General features: G+C 41.3%; 1 protein-coding gene across 1 annotated transcript in view; it reads right to left on the bottom strand.

The window, feature by feature from the left end:
* The window catches only part of LOC102210051 (PI-PLC X domain-containing protein 1-like), a 26869-nt gene that overhangs the window by 3910 nt on the left and 21213 nt on the right, over positions 1 to 1746 (bottom strand). Inside the window, exons 2-4 of the mRNA XM_013912273.1 lie at positions 883 to 1109; positions 645 to 800; positions 121 to 227 (exon numbers count right to left, since the gene is read on the bottom strand). Of these exons, the coding sequence (XP_013767727.1) occupies positions 121 to 227; positions 645 to 800; positions 883 to 1109 (490 nt within the window). The remainder of the gene's footprint in view (positions 1 to 120; positions 228 to 644; positions 801 to 882; positions 1110 to 1746) is intronic.

Raw genomic sequence — 1746 nt, 5'->3', positions numbered from 1 at the left:
CATCGCAATCGCAATATTGGGGCAAAAAATCGCAATTAGATTATTTTCCATAATCGTTCAGCCCTACACTTAAGCTACGAAGTCTGTCTAACCCTTCTACATACAGTCTATGTATTTTACCAATAAGGTATCCGATTCCACAGCCCAGGGTGCTGCAGCTCCTGGTCGTCATAGGAAACAATGACCTGCTGACCTTTTGACCAACATGACCGCAGAGTGGGAGTTTCCTGCATGCATACACATGAATCAAACTGTCAGTTTATTAGGCACACCAATGCAGGCTAATAACATGATTACAGCAACACGTTTTAATTTTCGGAGCGTGACGTTTGTGGTGTGGTATATTAGCAGGTTTCTGGACTAGAGCAATACCTCTGATATTTGAAACACCTGAGTCGTAAAGAGTTTCAACAGAAACTGAACACCATGACCTAAATGATTAAAGGATTTATTGCAGGACTACAGTCTTAAATGCATTCGTTTTAGTCGGGGGTTCCCAATGAGCCTGTGGTTGAGATCAGTTCCATGTATTTATATCTGCTGAAGTTAAAATGGTAAATCCTTATCTGAGAGGCTGAAAGCAGTGAATATTTGGCATTATTAAACTTTAGAAATCAATCATTATCCTAATAATGTCTATCTACCTGTGGTGGGCACAGCTTCCCTCTGAACAGCAGAAGGATGAACTCCATCAGATGGGCGTGGTCTTCGTCACTTAGAGATTCGAAGTGTGAACAGGCAATGATTACAATCTCTTTGGGGTGAGCGTCCAGCCAGCCGGCCAGTTCATCCAGAGCCTCCTGCATGCAGACAGACGTTAAAATTTGCTGTAAATTAGCTTTCACTCTGAGTATCAATGCAGTTTTGGTGTAGTTTACTGACCTTGACGGTTATTAGCGTGTATATGCCGTGAGCGAAAAACAATTTGCTGCTCCCTGCTGGCTTTCTGGCGATCCGCAGGTCCAAGAAACGAACACCAAGATCACACTGATCAGAAAGGACCGATAGCTGTAGCCAAGAAAGAGAATGAATATTGAAACACCAGAACCAAACAACGACAGAGACTCCACCATGTTGTACAGATGGCTGTATCTCTCTCCTGATCTCCTCTGTACAATTTCACATTTGCATTCATCACTCCATCACACCTGTTGTCTCTGATTTTCAGTCTAATTCTTGCGTAGTATGACATATCTCAGCTTTTTCTTCCTGTTTCAGGTTACTTGCTAGTCACTTTTTTAAAATAGTTTTATAGATCCGCCTCTTCTTTTTTCTGCACTTGTGCAGCTTCCTCAAACTTTTTAATGACACACTGCTGAGATCTGCCAAGTTTTCAGCTGGTAGTGCTAAAAAGAACATTTTATGTCTGTTAAACCCTTATCTTTGTTATTTTTCTAACATTCAACCCATTTTTGTGACAGGCTTCTAGTAACAAAACGCTTAAAGATACAGTTTAAAGTTGGTTAGATATTTGCATGTGTAGACACAACACTTGTTCCGTCTTTGCGTTAGCAGCCTTTTTTGGATGCTGGAATGAGTCATACCTTAGTGTTAAGTGCCTCAACAAACAAAAAAAACATTCCTCTGAAAATGGTTTAAGTACTGGGGGGAAATGATCAAATAAGCATCCAGATGTCCAAAGAAAAACATTCAAGGACCTTCGGAAAGCCTGAAGAACCGCTCAAGACCACGTAGCTTGCTATCACCAGTGTGTGAATGTGTGCGTGAATGGGTGGATGACTGGAT

The sequence above is a fragment of the Pundamilia nyererei genome, unplaced genomic scaffold (genome assembly GCF_000239375.1).
Source record: "Pundamilia nyererei isolate P.nyererei 1_Seehausen unplaced genomic scaffold, PunNye1.0 scaffold00085, whole genome shotgun sequence".
In the NCBI taxonomy this organism is placed as follows: Eukaryota; Metazoa; Chordata; class Actinopteri; order Cichliformes; family Cichlidae; genus Pundamilia; species Pundamilia nyererei.
The sequence above is the reverse complement of the archived record's forward strand: the minus strand, read 5'-3'. Positions and strand labels throughout refer to the sequence as shown.